Genomic DNA, 15497 nt, shown 5'->3' with positions numbered 1-15497 from the left:
TGTGCCTCAATGACATTTTTTCTATTCTTCCAGGTCCTGTGAGTCTTGCATTGAGAATGATGATTGTGGATTTTGTTTCTTTGGAGACGGAGACAAAGGGAGCTGTGTTCTGGCTGACGACGATAAGAAGGACGAAGGGGCTGCCAATGGAAGGTGCCAGAGAGACCATTTTGCCTCCTCGAATCCAAGTTGGTCACACGGGTACTGTCCTACAGATTACACCTGGATGGCCGTTCTTGGACTGGCCCTGTTTGTCTTGTCATTTGCTCCAGGTGAATTACTAACATGAAATTATGCGAGTATATGCTCTTGTGGTATGTATGACACTTGCTTTGGGATCGGAAGGTACTGGGTTCGAGCCTCGGGCTCTGAGTGGTGCATAGTTGAGTCCTTGAAAAATGCCCTTAACTCATATTTTCTCACCGTACTCTGGTATAAAATAAATACCTGGCAATTGACAGCAATGGACATTGCTCTATATAAATGCTCAAGTATTTAAAACATTGTTTATCCGTATCATTCTAACCCCTTCTTCTTCCGTATCCCCCTGTCCTCCATCTCATCGCCTGTCTAAACGAGAGGTTTTATATAGGGCAATATCCACTCGAAGTCTCAAAGCGCTTTACAAGGGATCCCAGGCAAACAGCAACACTAATCATTTAGGACGAGACAGGACGCCTGTAAGGCGATATTACATTTTACTCGGACAGAACAACGATGTTAATGGCCTGGTATTCAATTTACACCCTAGTACAATGAGAGATTGTGAGTGAAGAGCCTTTCCCAAGGATCCAGGGAATGAATGGGTATAACTGAACAGAGCACGGGCAAATCTCGGGAGAACAAACTGCTGGAAGCATGAAAAAGTGGGGGCTGGCTGAGACTAGCTTGTGTACATGTGGGTGCCCAGAGCAGACGATGGAGCACATCCTTAGAGAACGCCAGGACAGGCCCAGCTGAACTGACCATGATCTAAGAGTCTGCTCCCCAGATGTTGTGGAGTGGGTTCAGTGTTGGAGCGACAAGCTAAGTTGATCCTCCTCGCTAAACTGTTTGAACTGCTATTGTTCATCGGATCAAGAGAATAAAACATGCCGTTTAATTTACTCTTCGTCTTTCCATCTATTTATCAAATTTTGTAAATTGTGTCACACGTATCTAATTGTGTCTAATCAAAGCATTACAACCACCACAACCACCACCACAATATATCATCATCTGGTTTACCACCTCCCACAGGGTTGGGTCCTATGCCCTGGACTATTAACGCTGAGATCTACCCTCTCTGGGCCAGAAGCACTTGTAACTCTATAGCCACGGGATGTAACTGGGTCTGCAATCTTATCGTCTCTCTATTCTTCTTAACCCTCACAGAAACAATCACTAAATATGGTAAGTTAACTAATCAAGATTCATATTAACTCACTCAATCCTAGACATTTTTTCTACTTTTCAAAATTGGAAGAAATGTATTAAAAATGAGATAGTTTTATTAACATACAAAAACTAAAAACACTATCTTAAATACTGCGCCTATACGTTGTATCAGAAAAATAAGATAAATAGGCATGGGGTAAAAGTAACCCAGGTAAACTACGGATATAGTCGTTGTTAGGGTTGAGTGAGTTAATGTCACGGGTTTCGTGTATGTATTCACAATGTCTGGTAACCGATAGCAGACTATGTGCTTTATAATTATATTTCTGTTCCAATTATTCAATATCAAGTTCAACGTCTTTATCTGCAAAAGGAAAATTAACCATCATTGCAGATTTTATACAATTATGTGGTTGACTTTCTCCATAATTGTGTCATTGCGTTGAAAGATAAATGTTTAATAGTTGACCAATTTGTTGTTGTTGGTAATATCTAGGATTTCTGGTGGGAGAGTATTTCATTTCTTGATGGTTCTTGAGGGAAAAACTGTTCGTTATATGTGTTGGTTCTGTGTGTTGGGGTTGTGAACTTACTGCTATGATAATTTCTTGTGAATGTACAGTGTTGTTTTGTAAAATACTGTGGTAGAGTTACTGTTGTTTTGTTGGAATGTACTGTTGTGTGGAGAAGTTGGAGGCGTTTTTCTTGCCACTTACTCTACAGTGTTTAAAAATTCGTAATTTTAGGATGTAAAAATTGTGGACTCTTTAGTTGACTTTAAAAATCAACAATTTTTCCTTACAGAGATTAAATAACACGCCTTAATCCATAAAATGTTACAATCTGGCATCAACTGTCATTTTCAATAAGTTCTTATGACGTAGATTTACTAATGAATCTCTGAACTTGAGCCAAAATGTCGTAATTCTACGGATTTTTCGTAATAGTCAACAGGTCTGGAATATTGGCGTGAGATTTATCCTTTTACATTTGCCGTATTTAATCTATAGGGTGTTATGTTATTTATACTTTTATTCATTTATTTATTTAAATATTAGGAAACTAGCATTTGTATTCGAGTCTTCTCTCTCTCTCTCTCTCTCTCTCTCTCTCTCTCTCTCTCTCTCTCTCTCTCTCTCTCTCTCTCTCTCTCTCTCTCTCCGTCTCTCTCTCAGACTTGTCCTCTTACATTTCTTTTTACACAATTTTAAAGAGTCCTTTATAATGTGAGGGTTTTACTTGTCTATTTCTCTTTATTAAATGTGAAGTGTGTGCTGACATTTATAGTTTAATTATCAATCAATTTAATTGAATTTTAAATACCTAGCATTTATATTTGAGCCCTTTGTGTGAATGAGTGTGTGTGTGTGTGTGTGTGTGTGTGTGTGTGAGTGTGTGTGTTTATGTTAGTTTGCGTGGGGATATGTGGTCTAGTGGTATGACACTCGCTTTCGTATCGGAAAGTCATGAGTTCGAGCCTCGCTCGGCGCATTGGTATTGAGGCCTTGGAAAAGACTCTTTACTCGGCTGCTAACAAAGTTGTCTCTGTCGGAAGAAAAATGTAAAATCGTCTAACATGCGTCATGTCTCGTTCTCTCTCTCTCTCTCTCTCTCTCTCTCTCTCTCTCTCTCTCTCTCTCTCTATATATATATATATATATATATATATATATATATATATATGAAACTATCTATCTATCTATCTATCTATCTATCTATCTATCTATCTATCTATCTATCTATCTATCTATCTATCTATCTATCTATCTATCTATCTATCTATCTATCTATCTATCCATCCATCCATCCATCCATCCATCCATCCATCCATCCATCCATCCATCCATCCATCCATCCATCTATCTATCTATCTATCTATCTATCTATCTATCTATCTATCTATCTATCTATCTATCTATCTATCTATCTATCTATCTATCTATCTATCTATCTATCTATCTATCTACCTACCTATCTATCTATCTATCTATCTATCTATCTATCTATCTATCTATCTATCTATCTATCTATCTATCTATCTATCTATCTATCTATCTATCTATCTATCTATCTATCTATCTATCTATCTATCTATCTATCTATCTATCTATCTGTTTGTTTTTGTGTTGGACATCCTTTTAGGTAGAGCTGATTTACAATAATATATACAATATTATCACTTACTTTATTTCGACCCAGGTGCCTTCTGGCTATTCGGTGGCATCTGTTTCACGGGTATGATATTCACCATTGTGTTCGTCCCTGAGACCAAAAACAAGACGCTCGAAGAGGTAGAAAAACTCTTCATGGGGAAAAACCAAAAGTCTTTTGACAACCCCGCCTTTACCGAGGAAAAAAGCCCGGTAAGAGGCGACAACACGCAGCTATGACGAGTGAAAATGAACGGATGTGTTATCTAGTTCTGGAATAGTATTGTATAAATATGGAGATGAAATGGCTTCTTCAAACATAAACAAATAATAAATTATGTAAAAAGCCAACAGTTATCAGGGTATTCTACATTTAAAAACAAATAAACAAACAGACTTTGAAAATGTCAGACAAAAAGGAAGGAAACAAGTAGCTGTGATAACAAAAGAATTTATTGATGTATCTAGTTAATTGTGAAACACAATTGTACAAATATAACTTATATATATTAACAAAGAACAAAAAGTGTAAAAAACAAAAACCCATTAGTCAATATATATGGATTATTTCAAGGTGTTAGTAGACAGGGAATTATATGATGGGAGATTTATATATGACGAATAATACTTGTTTGCTCTGCTGTTGACATGGCTTTCAATCTTGTATGTATATATTATGCATTATATTATTATGGTTATCTTCTATACGCGTGTGTATGTATGTGTGTGTGTGTGTGTGTCGTTGTGTGTGCGCTTTGCATGTCACGGTTAAAGATATATGAGTACATTTAAGTTGAAACACTATCTTTACCACGTGTATCGTTATTGTAATATTTAATCAATAGATTTATGGCATTACTAATTAATATTAAGGGCATTCAAAGGATCTTATCCTATTTTGCCATATACCACATGTTATGTTATGTTATATAGTAATGCATGAAGACGTGTCAACATTGTGAATATTGTTTCAAGAATGCCAATTAAACTAACAAATACAATTTGTTTTTATAAAGATTTATATTTTTTTTAAATAATTGTAAATGCTAAATTACTGTACTTCTAAATGTTGAAAACTTTTAAAATGTTTTTTAAAAAATAAATAAATAATGTAGTTATTTCTCCATTAATTCCTTATATGTCTAGTGTTATCTATGACTGGTGCAGTTTATGTATGGAGAATGGAGAGTCCGCAGTGTTTGGGAGAAATAAAGTCTATTACGAAGAGACATTCGTCTATTTTGATTGGCTTTGATCATCCGGTGCGCAGACCTGCCAAATTGTGGTTTCCAAGGTCAAGATCAAATTAAGGGTTTAGAATTACGGGCGGGCGGCCAAATTGTGGCAAATTCGAAGGCCAAAGGACTCACGATTACACCCTTCCCGATACTCGGAATAACCATTTGAGTTACTGGACAATAGTAGTAGCGTATGGCTACATCTCCACACTGGAAGTCTCCAGCAAGTCTTTAAATTCGTCACCGCAGTTGAGGACAGCCTCGAAACCTCCCGCTAATCTCGTCACAGGGCAGTGAAAGATTATTGGTCTGCTGCCGTCTGCGACGTTCCCTGACAGTGGGGACAGTCTGCTGACTCTCTCAGGCCCCATCGATGCATGTTTTGAACAATAAGATTACCCCTACTTTAAGAAAGGTTTGCAAGTTACTCGTACATCAATCTGTGAAAAATGGTTTTATAATTTTTTGACTTGCCAGTAATTCTGTTCTCGATGATAAAAATTTAACACTGGCTTTATGGACAAATATTGATTCCCTACTCTATTAAAAAAAGATAATTACTACGTATTTTTATTACTATTATTATTACTGTTACCATAATCATTATCATGATCATCATTTTGTACTTATTTTAATGCTATTATTAACATTATTTTATGCACTTTCGCTTAAGAAGTTCCTTATTATTTATTATCATCTCATTCTAATGTTTAATCCGTACTTAAATCAGTTCCACATTCTTTTGTTATGATCGGTTATGATTGGATTTGAAAAGCAAATCAAATAAACAAAGGGAAATTAACAAACAGGCAAACACACAACAATATCAACAAAAATAACTAAAACAGCAACACTATTAACGAAAATTCATTGAATTATTATGTATGTTTGAAAACAGAAAACGTTGAATATTTTATAATAGAGGATAGTATAAGAATGTTTGCAATGGCAAGTGGATACTAATCCGCTGTAAGTATTGTATAGATTATGAAATGGAAGCTGACAAAGAGCATCTGTAAAAAGCTTGACACGTTCAAAAACAAATGCTTGAGGAAGATATTGAGGATATTCTGTCCAGCAACCATCTCAAACAGTGACTTGATGAAGAAAACAGAGCCTGTATCTCTTCTTGTAAAGAGAACAAGATGACGGTGGACTGGTCATGTCCTTCGGATGAACCACGATGTTCTACCTAGGGTCGCTCTCAGATGGACCCCGCAATGAACAAGGAGGAGAGGGAGACTTAGAGATTTGGAGAAGGAGCCTGGAGCGTGACATGAAGACCCGGAAGTGGACGTGGGGAGAGATGTCAAAGATGGCGGCAAACCGAAATGGTTGGAGATAGTCCACGTAGGCCTTATGTGCACCTGAAGCACCAAGAGGATAATTAAGGAAGTACCGCTGTAGAAGCAGCCTTTGTCAATGTGACACGTTTTAGATTTTATTGTGTAAAGGCGACGTGTACATATATGCCGGTCTGACATCCGAACTCAATTATAGGCTTAGTTTAACATTGTTGTAATGGACAATATTTGTCGACATTCTTTGAGGGTTCCATTACAACAATGAGCCTATAATGAATTGGGTTATCAGACCTGCAAATAAGTGCACGTCGTGTAAAGTTTATCATATTTAAATTATTGATTGCAGTGAAAAACACACACACGCACACGCACACACACACAAACACACACACATACGCACACACACTCACACACGCACTCACAATTAAAGTCAAACCGGTCCCCGTTAGATGTGACCCAAGTGTTGTACAAACTGCACCACAGTGACTCTCCCAGTGTAAATACGATGCTTTGTATGATGTCCCTGTTTTGGTAGAGGGCCAATAGTGTTAATTTTGGAGGAGTTTGTCTTTCCTAATCTTGGTTAAATATCTGAAATGTTATCAAGTTAGTATTACATTCTTTTATAAATGACTTAAGGTATCTACTAGTACTATATGGACACACAGCGTGACGTCACACCTGTCTAACTACGGCACTTCCGGTTGGACACTCAGCAAAGACAACCAAGCTCTGGTCTTTATTCCGAGCACAATTATTTAATTGCAGTGAATGACATAATCAGTCGGATGGTGAAAAGGTTTGAACTCAGACAAGTTTAGTTAGAAGGTCAATTTTAAAATAAAAAATGAGTTCTTGTCATAAATGCTTAAATTAACCCTTTTTGTACATCTTCGGGAAATATCAAAGCTTAATTTCACTTCTAAATATTTTTTTCAGTTAGTGAAGGAGAAAAAGTATGAAATTTGAGAAAAGCTGCTTGATACCCTTCCCATACATCTGAAAAATCACCCAATTTACTACAAATAAAGATTAAAATACGCTGGGAAGCATATTCTTTCAGAACAAGCAAAAAAAAAAAAAAAAAATGCTACTCCAAAATTTTCACTTTCCGACTGATTTTATCATGAACTGACATTGTTTAACCCCCCCCCCCCCCCCAAACAAATTGATCGAATTTTTCTTTGCTAAAAATGTTAATTGCTTTGCACCTGACGGTCAACATCGCCCGGAGAGGCAGCAAGGAGTGCCGGTTTTACCGAAATTCAAGTGAGAATCACTTTTAGTTGCTGTGAGCGTTGTTAAGAGGAAGTGACGTCACGACTCTGGAACCCTATTACACTGACAAGGGCGCGGGGAGGAGTGAATGTCTGGAGTGACAGCGTTCGTATTGTGTTAGAGATTTAAGTGATCTGTTTAATAATATTTGCAATGACGGGAAAGGTGTGCCTTTTGCATCTCATGGACTTGAACTTAATTTCATTGGATGCCTTATATACTTTATAGTGCACATTCTAATCCATGAAAGGTATAATGCTGTCCATGTTTTTTAATGCCTTATAAATATATATTTTATACTACACATTATAATCTATGAAAGTTATAATGCTGACCATGATTTCTAAAGACTTATAATTGTATACTTTAATACAAATTCTAATATATGAAAGGTATAATGGTGATCATATATATTATTTTTAGTTATTTCCCCTTGTACAGATTGTCATTGTTGTATTTCAAAATAAAAATGTAATTATAATCCTGTTAATATTTTGTTCGTGATTCTTTGTTACGTGAAACCAAATCCTAAAACCTACATATCTGAAAACTATGTGATGCTTGCTGAGAAAACCCGGGAAGAGGCGGCAAGCTTCGATTCGAGATATGAGCCAAAATCGCAGATTTCCCATAGCAACAAATTTTAGTCAGAAAAAAAAAATCATAACTCGGGTTCTAATACACCTAGAAAGAAAATTTTAAATGGTAAATGATCAGAAGGATGTGATCTACACCACTGCATGCATAACTCAATTTATGAAATTAGCACATCTTTACGGGTTTCCTCAGCAGCCACACATATGTGTATGACACAGCACCAGTCAAAACCGGAAAGAAACTTATAAGAGAAAGTCATCCCCCAAAAATAAGCCATACTCGTGTGGTGAGGTCAACAGCGGTTTTTTCCCCCAAACCCCGTGTTTTGATTGGCTAACGGTCTACTGATAAAGAACCGTACAAGTGTGTATGAAAGGTGCCAGACAAAGCAAGAAAGAAAAGTACCAAAAAAATACCATCCCAAAAAATCAGTCGACCTCGACTGGGGATCGAACCTGAGATCTTCTGATTACCGGTCAGACGTGCTACCATTAAACCACAGAGGATCCCGGTATTTGGGACAATTTTATTTAATACTTATAATCTTCACAAGGGTACGCGTTTTACGCCGTGAACCAACCCTCGCTTGCATCAACAATGCATACAGTGAACACGAGAGGACGAGGACGAAGACATTTAATTTGGGTTGCTCCATTTAATTTTTTTTTGAAAATATCAAATTAAGAAATTAAGGAGCAGGCAACGGTGTAAGATAAAGAATTGATCAAGTGTGTATGAAAGGTGGCAGACAAAGCAAGAAAGAAAAACATTCAAGAAATAAAAAAAACTATCTTAAAAAATCAGTCGACCTCGACTGGGGATCGAACCTCTATCGATCAATGTATTCGTTAAGTGATTTAAAGTGAACGTCTTGGAGCTTTTTGGAGTTTTTTTTTTATATAGGGTAATATCTACTAAACGTGCTCAAAGCCCTTTACAAAGCGTCCTAACCAACAGCAACACGTAACATGTAGAACAAAACACTAACGCCCGTTAGGCGATATTACAATTTTTTTTCCTAACAGAGACAACACTATTAAAGGCCAGGTACTCATTTTACACCTGAGTACGGTGAGAGAGTGTGATCTGAGTAAAGAGCCTGTTTCAAGAACTCAGCTATTCGCCGAGCGAGGCTCGAACCAAGGACCGTCCTATCCGAAAGCGAGTGTCTTACCACAGGACCTCATGGCCGCACCTTTTCAGGGTTGGTGAACCAGTCTCATTGAGATTCTCTACCAGCCCCCTGTGAACGGTAAAATGTCGGGTTGCTGAAGTGCTAAAAAGTGCGGCTATGTGGTCTTGTGGTATGACACTCGCTTTCGGATCGGAAGGTCCTGGGTTCGAGCCTCGCTCGGCGCATAGTTGAGTGAGTCCTTGGAAAAGGCTCTTTACTCACATTCTCTCACCGTACTGAGGTGTAAAATGAGTACCTGGCCGTTATCAGCCTTGTCTTTGTCCGAAAAATTGTAATATCGCTTAACATGACATGCGTTATGTCCCGTCCTAAATGTTAAAATGTTGCTGTTGACCAGGGACTTCTGGTAAAGCGCTCTGAGCACATTAGTGGACATTGCTCTATATAAAAAGCTCAATATTTTTTAAACTGCATAAAATCAGTTTAGATCAAAAGGGAGACCACTGAATAAATACGTGGAACAGAACTATTTATTAATGAGTTCATTCCCTTGATTTGTGTCTAATTGGCATTTTCCGTGCTTAAACCATAATATACCTAATTGTTTGATGTAAAAAAAAAAAACAACAAAAAAATAAAACAAAACCCCGGTTCCAAACACATTGGAAGTGTAAAATCAGTCTTCCGGAGGACTGGATAATTTCTTGTTTAAAAGAATCATCTGGTGTCAGAGTGATTCCTTATTCTCTAGTCTAAATAGATTCTGGTCGTCATTCGAGAATAATCTATATTATAATAGATCCTCCATCCTCTCTCTTTTACGCCCCGAAATCCTAAGAATCTGCCCATACATCCTGCTACTAAAATAGCTTTGCCACCTTATGATTTATGTAATCTGTTCATTAGTAGTCCTAAGAAGAGCTGGCGACATGCAAACTTCCAATCAATTGGGAACCGGAAAAGTAAAAAGTGTGACTGTCACAACTTTTCTGCCTTTTTATAACAAAATATGCAAATATATTTTTAAAATGTTAAACAGAAAGACTAAGAGGAAAACGTGCTCATTTCATTTCACATTTATTTCAATAAATCAAAACCGATCACGATAAACGAATTACCAAGAATTGAAAACAAAATATATGTCTGAATCGACGTGTCCTTATTTGCAGGTCTGATAATCAAATTCCCTATAGGCTCATTGTTGTAATGGAAATCTTTAAAAAATGACACAAATTTTTGTCCATTACAACAATGTTAAAATAGGCCCATAAGTTGATTCGAATGTCAAACCTTCATATATTATGTGCACGTCAGTCTGAATGTACAAATAAAACAATATTATAAGAATTGGTTTCAGAATAATAACTTAAAAATATCAAATCATATTAAGAAATTATGGAGCAGGCACTGGAGTAAGATAAAGAACTGAACAAGTGTGTATGAAAGGTGCCAGACAAAGCAAGAAAGAAAAATAGAAGAAAAAAAAAACAACCCCAAAATATCAGTCGACCAGTCGAGGTAGAAGACTGATTTTTTGTTATGTGTTTTTTTCTTGTATTTTTCTTTCTTGCTTTGTCTGTCACTTTCGTACACACTTGTTAAGTTTTGAGCAATAACATGTAGAATTAAGTAGACGTGCTATCAAGCTGCTAGAAGCTGTGGGGTGGAGTCTAAAAACTTTTGAACCAAAAAGGAGTAATATAACATGTTTTGTTTTTAAGGGTTTTAACGGCGGTGCTTGCAACACATTAAGGTCATATCAGCGCCAGTAAAAAGGAAGAAAATGGAATAGTTAAAAGTTCTAGAATTACAATTAAAGCACCCAAGTCAAGGTAAGACAAAGGGACATGTGTTCAAGTAGGAAATATATGTGGATTCCAAAAGCACACTATGAAAGTACTTAGTTTAGATCACATAAGTCTCATCCAGACATGAGCACGGGTCCCAACTAAGAGGGATACACTCAAATGTTTACAAATTATATATAATATGTGAAAAAAACATAAAACAGTGCATAACAGAGAGATGATTTACAGGACAAAAAGTATCATCTCCCAAAACCCTATCTATACAATTGACTGTTTCTCTCCCAGCTAGGGTATCCGGCCAGGGCCTGGACAAAATCATGTAATTTCATTCCAAGACAAAGACAGAAAGAATTGTTGGAAGACCGATATAGGGGGTTAGAAGACACAATAAGTGCCTCCCTGCCCACTATTGGAGGAGGTCAGGAACCCCACCCAGGAATAATATAACAGTTAAGAAAGAAAATACCAAACACGGAATGTTTCGGACTTAAAATTCATCTTTAGCCAAAAACAAATAATCAGTGACATATTGATGTTTTAAAAAATGTTTTTCTTATAAGCTGAAGACTTGTTTTGATGCCGAAACGTTACGTGTTTGATATATTGTACTTTTTGAAGCTGTTATATTCATTTTTTTGTTCATTGGTATTATGTAGATGTAGTGGATTTATACAATTGGAATAAAGAAATAATACTGCCGTTGATCTATGGACTTCTTCTATCCACCACAAAATTGTACTGCGGCTTCATTCGCGTAACTGGGATAACTTTGCCAAAGGGGAAACTTTGCCTCTTAAATTTTGGACCAATAAGAGATTGTTTAGTTTTGTGACAATTATTTCCTTTGATAAAAATGTCAGTCTTTTAACGGATAAAATAACTACAACAAAGCTCAGATTATTCAAAAGTCGTCAAATTCACAGAGGCAAAGTTACCCTTTAAGGCAAGTTACCCTTTAAGGCAAAGTTACTCTTTAAGGCAAAGTTACCGTTTCAGGCAAAGTTACCCTTTGAGGCAGAGTTATCCTTTAAGACAAAGTTACCTTTTCAGGCAAAGTTACCCTTTGAGGCAAAGTTATCCTTTAAGGCAAAGTTACCTTTTCTTGCAAAGCTATCCCAATTGACGATACTAAAATACGAGGCAGATAACTCAATAAATTGTCATAGTCTTATTACCGTTGTTGAAAGAATCTCATAATAACAGTAAATGTAACCCACTACCACAGAACGGTGTTATGGATATGAAGGCGGTTTAGAAACTAGAAACTTAATTTATGGAAAAAATTATATGAAAATTTGGTATGAGCTCACCTTGGAATGAATTGGAATAGCCAGGGTTTGAATCCCGATTAGTTGAGTCCTTGAATTGGAGAAGGCTCTTTACTCACATTTACTCACCGTACTCAGGTGTAAAATGAGTGCCTAACAGCGTTATTTCTGTCGGAAAAAAATAATTGTGACACCGCCTGACAGGTGTCATGTCTCGTCCTGTTGGCTAGGGACGAAATTGCGCTATATAAATGGTCACGTGTTTTTATCTTTAAATGCGCATTTTGTCATCAGGTTTAACCCAATATAATACCCTTCTGAGATGTGAGTCACATATAAACGCATAGGCTATACCAGGTTATCAGACCGATAAATATAAGTACGTTTTGATTATGAACTTTTGGATGTCTGATCCAAGGAACACATTTTTAAAATGACCTGATTGAGTGCCAAGTTTGACGGGTTTCTATACAACTAGAAAATTCCGAATGAAGAAATTTGTAGGTGTCTTTGAGTTAAGTAGAGAAAAAGATTAAATAAATGGAAAATAACAATAATAAAATTGATGACAACGATTATAAGGATGATAATGTAGGTAGTGACGATAATAATAATAATTATATATATAATAATAATAATAATATAATAATAATAATAATAATAATAATAATAATAATAATAATATAATAATAATAATAATAAATAATAATAATAATAATAATAATAATAATAATAATAATAATAATAATAATAATATAATAATAATAATAATAATAATAATAATAATAATAATAAATAATAATAATAATAATAATAATAATAATAATAATAATAATAATAATAATAATAATAATAATAATATAATATATAATAATAATAATAATAATAATAATAATATATAATATAATTATGATAATAGTTATATAGTAATATGTAGTATTATATATAGTAGTAGTAGTAGTAGTAGTAGCAGTAGTAGTAGTAGTAGTAGTAGTAGTAGTAGTAGTAGTAGTAGTAGTAGTAGTGGTAGTAGTAGTCGTAGTAATAGTAGTAGGGATGGTGGTGGTACTAGTAGCAAACAAGAGCATTTCAATGATATGACCAAAAACTGCTATTACTACTACTACTGCTACTACTACTACTACTACTACTACTACTACTACTACTACTACTACTACTACTACTACTACTACTGCTGCTACTACTACTACTACTACTACTACTACTACTACTACTACTACTACTACTACTACTACTACTACTACTACTACTACTACTACTACTACTACTACTACTACTAAAACAATCATAAATCACGAAGACAGACGGAACCTACAACAATCGACTAACGTGGTGAAATTAAATGTTTTAGTATAAAAGTTACTCTTGTCAATACTGTAAGCGGGATTCGCAATACACGGGTTTCATTTTTGAGCAATTTCATTCATTTCTCTGTGCGGACTAGTGAGTATAACTAAAAAAATGACCTCTGTTTATTATTGGTAAAGAACAAAATTATGTTTCTAGACAGACTCGGAGTTATGGGAATTGATATTAATCAAATCTCAATCTTACATTTCGAAGCCAAATTTGACATCAAATATAATTGAATTTTACCGAATAATATGTATCTATGATATGTTTGAAATTTACAATTAAATTTCAGGCTATTTTACATTTAAATTCTACATTTTACCATTTAAAAACAAATCAATATATTACCATTTATGAACGATAATGTCACATGTATGAGCTACGAATTTAGTCATATAAAAATTTCCACGACTCAAGAATTAAAATGATAATATTCAGTAATAAATTAATTATGTTTGTCAGGCCGCATAATATGTCATAATATGCTATGTACATAAAGTGTTTTTTAAATAGATATTTCAACTACACACACACACACACACACACACACATATCCACCCCCCCCCCCACACACACACACATACACACACATATATAATGTTACAAAATTATAATTTCCTTACAAGGATCAATAAAGTGTATCTTATCTGATCTTATCTTATATATATATATATATATATATATATATATATATATATATATATATATATATATATTAATTGTATTTCGCCATGGCACTCGTTTCAGTATATATATTTATATATATATATATATATATATATATATATATATATATAAGATAGGTCTAATGCTCAAAATAGTTGAATATCAATATGATCGATTATTACATAGTGGTAATCTTTATGAGATCTTTTCAAATATCGTAAATCTCACGAGTCTAGTATCGAATATAATGTACATAACGGGTATCGTAATCACTTTAAAACAACGAACAAAGAAGCAACATATAGGAGTAAATATAATAATAATTATTGCCAGTAAGTCTTATTCATAAAAAATATTTCCTTAACAATAACAATCATGAAAATGCTCTAAGCATGGGGGGGGGGGGGGGGGGGGGGGGTATCTATAATTTCGATAGTCGGCCGATCAAACCTCTGAAGTCTCGATTTTCACGATCGGCGGATCAAACCTCTGAAGTCTCGATTTTCACGATCGGCGGATCAAACCTCTGAAGTCTCGATTTTCACGATCGGCGGATCAAACCTCTGAAGTCTCGATTTTCACGATCGGCGGATCAAACCTCTTAAGTCTCGATTTTCACGATCGGCGGATCAAACCTCTGAAGTCTCCATACGAACTTTGCGCACCATGTTTGATTAAATTTTGGGCGGATGATGTCACCAGACGTCTGTTTCCGCTAAACTGACGGATATTAACTACGAGCAAAAATCATTTTGTTGGAGGGTATTAAACCTTGTAACCCGCAACATCAAAATAAAATGAACAAATCACCACTTTATCATATTAACAAAGAAACCCCATAATTATAATAATGAGAATATATCACAGTACAGCGGGAATTGGAGTTAATAACATCATTATGTCCAATCGTGTTATAGTTACACACACACACACACACACACACACACACACATATATATATATATATATGTATATAAATATATATACATATAAAAGTAGAGAACAAAAGTGTGATGTAATAAAAACCCACATGAAAACAAGTTTCAAGCTCATTGGAAGTGTCAAACCACTCTTTCAAAGGACTGGATACATACATCGTGTAATTGATCTTGTGAATTCAAAGTGATGGCATCTTAATGTTAAGTAAAACTATATACTGGTTGCCAATAAAGATCTTTTAGTCACTAGCACAAAGCTCAATTGAAATAAGTGAGTAAATTTTGTCTTGTATCGTGTAACAATTTACAAGTAAATTCTGTCTTGTGTCGTGTACCAATTTACAAGTAAATTCTGTCTTGTATC

The 15497-nt window shown here is 35.2% G+C and overlaps 1 protein-coding gene across 7 annotated transcripts in view; it reads left to right on the top strand.

Annotated features, from left to right (window-relative positions):
* Nucleotides 1–3945, top strand: part of LOC144974781 (proton myo-inositol cotransporter-like) — a 57714-nt gene extending 53769 nt beyond the window's left edge. For all 7 annotated transcript variants that reach the window (XM_078918033.1, XM_078918032.1, XM_078918035.1 and 4 more), the window contains 3 exons: nucleotides 34–272; nucleotides 1240–1392; nucleotides 3577–3945. In XM_078918033.1, the coding sequence (XP_078774159.1) occupies nucleotides 34–272; nucleotides 1240–1392; nucleotides 3577–3767 (583 nt within the window). In that variant the 3' untranslated portion in view covers nucleotides 3768–3945. The remainder of the gene's footprint in view (nucleotides 1–33; nucleotides 273–1239; nucleotides 1393–3576) is intronic.
* The last annotated feature ends 11552 nt before the right edge of the window (nucleotides 3946–15497 follow it).

This window comes from Berghia stephanieae, chromosome 6 (genome assembly GCF_034508935.2).
Source record: "Berghia stephanieae isolate SIO BIC M18660-M18661 chromosome 6, UCSD_Bste_1.3, whole genome shotgun sequence".
In the NCBI taxonomy this organism is placed as follows: domain Eukaryota; kingdom Metazoa; phylum Mollusca; class Gastropoda; order Nudibranchia; family Aeolidiidae; genus Berghia; species Berghia stephanieae.
The sequence above is the reverse complement of the archived record's forward strand: the minus strand, read 5'-3'. Positions and strand labels throughout refer to the sequence as shown.